The following is a 3,870-nucleotide window of genomic DNA, read 5'->3' as shown; positions in this document are numbered from 1 at the left end:
CGGGGGGAGGAGAAGGGAAGGGCCGCTCTCACCTGCTGTGCCCCCAAAGCCTCATCATGAGACACACACGAGGCCCCCTCCCAGGAGGATGGGCCCATCCTGCCGCAGACTGGACAAGGGCGAACTCGGGGCGGTCTGGGAGGGTCGAGGCTCGAGGGAGGTCGCCCTTTCGCAGGAGTCCCTCCTAGCTTTTTCCCAGCCCAAGAAGTGGTAATGAGGTTGCTTGTTTCCCAAGGGGCAGGGAATCCCTGCCATCCCCTAAGCAACCCTGAACCCTGAGGTAAGTGGCCAACTGCCCCTTGACAAGAGCCCCTCCCTGGACGGCGGCTGGCCAGACTTCTCGGAGTACCAAGGAGTCCTTTCGGGGAGCCCCGGCCACGAGCCCCTGCTCTGGGCTCAGGGAGGGTTTAGGTGCCCAGTGGAGGGAGCCCCTTCCAACGTACGCTTGGAAAATAGCCCGAGCCCCCTCCAGGATGGGTATGGGAAGGCACATTCAGCTTGGAAGCTGGGATCGCCGAGCGATCCCGAACCAAGAGACTACCGCCGGGGCCCGCACGGGAGGCTGGGGCTAGGCAGACACATTGACGTCCCTGAGAGAGATGGCACCATTTGTGGCTTCGGGGGGCTTGTCCTCCAGCAGCAGGGCTGGTGTGTCTGTGGCAATGGCCAGGGTCGGGGTGTCCGAGGGGGCAGGAGAGGCCAGGCCCTGGGCCAGAATCTGCTGGATCGTTTTCCGAAGGTTGGGGTGCAGCCGGCCCTGGGTCTGGTAGAAAACTTCCAAAGCGAAGGACTTGAGGGCCCCGGTGCAAAGATCCTCATAGAGCGGGATGGTGTACATACGAGACATCTGGAACACGACAGGTTCGGGCTGAGCCCCGGCCGGGCTCCTGCCGACCCTACCTCCGGCCTTTCCCGTCTGTCCCCCGGAGGGAGCCACCCCCTGGCCAGATCCTGTTCCCATCCCTAGTGTTGGGGCTCCCTTTCAGCTGAGAACCCCTGTTCTAAGGTTCCGTCCCCAGCGTTCACTAGTCTAAGGTCTAAACCTCCCAGTTCCAACCTTTTATTTTTATACCCACCTTCCATCTTTGAATCAATACTGTGTATCGGTTCAAGGCAAAGGGGGTTAAGGGACTTGCCCAAGGTCACACCGCCACATTTGAACCCAGGACCTATCATCTCCAGGCCCGGCCCTCAATCCCCTGAGCCACCCAGCTGCCCCCTAACATGCCCTTCTAAGGCCCCTCCTAGCTGCCTTCTCGGGGTACCTGGCTCTCCAGGAACCGCCGCACTTTGTAGAGGTCTGGGTAGTAGTCATTGCGGACAACGATCTGGAGCCATCGGATGCGGATCTCAGCATTCATGGAGTCCAGGAGGGAGGAGTAGCACTTGGAGAGCCTCATCACCACTTCTGAGGGAGTCGCACAGACAGACTCAGTTAAGAAAGCTCCTCCCCAGCCACCACTATCGGGACCGGCCGGGCATTCGACGTCTCGGGGTCGCCAACCTCATTTCAGGGCACTGGTGACCCTCAGCCTCCCCCTGGGCCAGCGAGAACCCAGTTGTCTCCCCTAGCCAGGGCCAGCACTCAGGGGTATCGGGGACCCTCCCACCAGTACACCCAACAGGGCGGTGGAAGCCCCGATCACCCTAGGAAGTCCTCACCGGGGAGCAACGGGGACTCCAATCAGTGCTAACTGTGGGGCACCACCGGGAATCCCCAACCAGGACGCGCCATCACCTAGGGCTCACCCTGGTGCCATGAGGCCCCTGGGCCCGTGCTAGCTCCAGAGCATGAGGGCCCCCCGCCAGCCCCAGCCAGGGCTCACGAGGGTCCCCAGGGCCCCTGGCCAACACCCTGAGGATCCCTCTTTGGCCCCAACAAGGGCTCACCCTGGGGCAGTGGGGACCCGTCCAGGAGTCGATCCAGGAAGAGAACAGTCTGGAACGTTTTCCATTTGGTGATATCGATGCTGCTGGCTGAAGCCGCTGCCTGCTCCAGGGGCTCCGCCGTCCACAGTCGGAAGAGGGTCTCCACAGGTCTGGTCAGGCTGGAGCCCTGCGATAAGTCTGGCTCAGCCAGCGGAGGCCCCGTGGCATTGAGCCAGCGCTCAAACTCCAGCCCTGGACGGAGGAGCAAGCAAGAGAGTCAGGGAGAAGGACCCAGGCAGAGGGCTGGGCCAGGGGGTGCTCCAGCCAGGGCCCAGCCTCCGGGCTGGCACTGCCGCCAGCCTGCCCGCTAGACCCCTGCCCGCCGCTCTGCAGCAGCTCCACAACAGCCAAAAGCTTCTCCTCATTCCCTGAGCCTGGGCTCTAGCGCCATCAGCACCAGGGACAGCATCTCTCTGGGAAGGACCCAAGCAGAAAACCAGGGCACACACATGCGCACACGTGCGCACACACACACACAGACACAGATATATACACATACACACACACACACACACACACACACACACACACACACATACACACACACACCTGCTTTGCTGTCCACACTCTGCTCCTTCAGCTCAGGAAAGAAATTCAGGAAGGAATCCAGAAGATCTTGGGCGACGACGCTGGTAAACTTGTACTTCTCCACATAGGCCTGAGAGGGAGAGGGCAGAAGGGCGGTGAAGAAGACTCGTCGGGCCTCCGTGGGGCAGTCAAGGCTGGTGGTGAGGCCAGGGAAGGCGGGGATGGGCACACTTACTCGAAGGAAGGAGTCAAAGTGCTGGGGGTCTCCACAGAGTTGTGACAGGTAGTAGACAAAGCAGTAGCCCTTCTCGTAGGTGAACAAGTTCATCAGGTTGCTGGGATTCACCCCTGAAGAGAGAAGCACAATCAGCCACCCAAGAAGGCACCCACTGGGCTGGGCCACCCCACGCAGACCCCCAAGGGGAGTGTCCTGTGTCCCCGGCCCCAGGCCAGACGAGGGTTGTGGGTTCTGGTCTGTGCAGAGAAATAAGGGGAGATCAGTGGGCCCTGGGGAGGTGCCGGGAGGGTGACGTCAAGGTACCTGGTTCCAGTTTGACCTGCAGCTTGCTGACGGGGTTGTCCTCCCCCAGGAGCTTCATCTGGCGATGGAGAGCATCGAGTCGGAACGCCGTCTCCAGGCATGTGAAGGCAGCACCTAGGCCAGGGAGGGACGGATGGTAGGTTATAGCCCAGGCTGGGAGGGGAGGCTGAGAGGGAAACAACTCCAGCAGGGGACAATCCATACTGTTCAGGAGCCCTGAGCAGCACACATTCACTCACTCCTGGGCTGGGCATGAGAATAAAAAAGATGGAATGAAAACTGCTTCTGCCCTCAAGGAGCTGCCAGGCTATTAGAAGGGGGTGGGAGGAGAGCACATACACTGAAAGGTAAAGATCAAGAAAACAGAAACTAGGAGGGGGCACTGGCAACTCGGAGAATCAAGAAGAGCTTCCTGCAGGAAGTGGCACTTGTCCTGAAAAGCAAGTGAAAGAACTTTAGAGGTGCTGATGATGAGGACATGGGGTGAGCCTGTGCAAAGAGCAAGCTGACTTATTTGGTCAAAATGTGCATGAGGGAGCATCACATCCAACAAGCCTGGAAAGACAGGGTGGAGTCAGATTGTCAAGGACTTCGATGCCAAACGGAGGGATCTGCTTTTGTCCCTAAAGGCAGCTGGGAGTCACTGGGGCCTCTTGTCATACCTAGTCACCAGGAATGCCAATTTGGCAGCAATATGTAAGGTATTTTAGAGAAGGTTGAGTCAGAGTCAAATGCCTATGGACCAGAGTGGGCAGCAAGGTGGTCTCAGTGGATTGAGAGCCAGACCCAGAGTCATTGAGATCTTGGGTTCAAATCTGGCCTCACACACTTCCTAGTTGTATGACCCTAGGCAAGTCACTTAACCCCATTGC

The 3,870-nt window shown here is 59.2% G+C and overlaps 1 protein-coding gene across 1 annotated transcript; it reads right to left on the bottom strand.

The window, feature by feature from the left end:
- Nucleotides 1-6: 6 nt before the first annotated feature.
- Nucleotides 7-3,112, bottom strand: LOC123254926 (aminopeptidase RNPEPL1-like; the record flags this gene model as incomplete). Its single annotated transcript, XM_044683815.1, has 6 exons — nucleotides 7-847; nucleotides 1,266-1,408; nucleotides 1,891-2,121; nucleotides 2,479-2,587; nucleotides 2,693-2,805; nucleotides 2,999-3,112. Coding segments are annotated over 6 exons (989 nt in total), but the record flags the coding sequence as incomplete, so codon positions are not given.
- Between the last annotated feature and the right edge of the window lie 758 nt (nucleotides 3,113-3,870).

The sequence above is a fragment of the Gracilinanus agilis genome, unplaced genomic scaffold (assembly GCF_016433145.1).
Source record: "Gracilinanus agilis isolate LMUSP501 unplaced genomic scaffold, AgileGrace unplaced_scaffold35625, whole genome shotgun sequence".
In the NCBI taxonomy this organism is placed as follows: Eukaryota; Metazoa; Chordata; class Mammalia; order Didelphimorphia; family Didelphidae; genus Gracilinanus; species Gracilinanus agilis.
The sequence above is the reverse complement of the archived record's forward strand: the minus strand, read 5'-3'. Positions and strand labels throughout refer to the sequence as shown.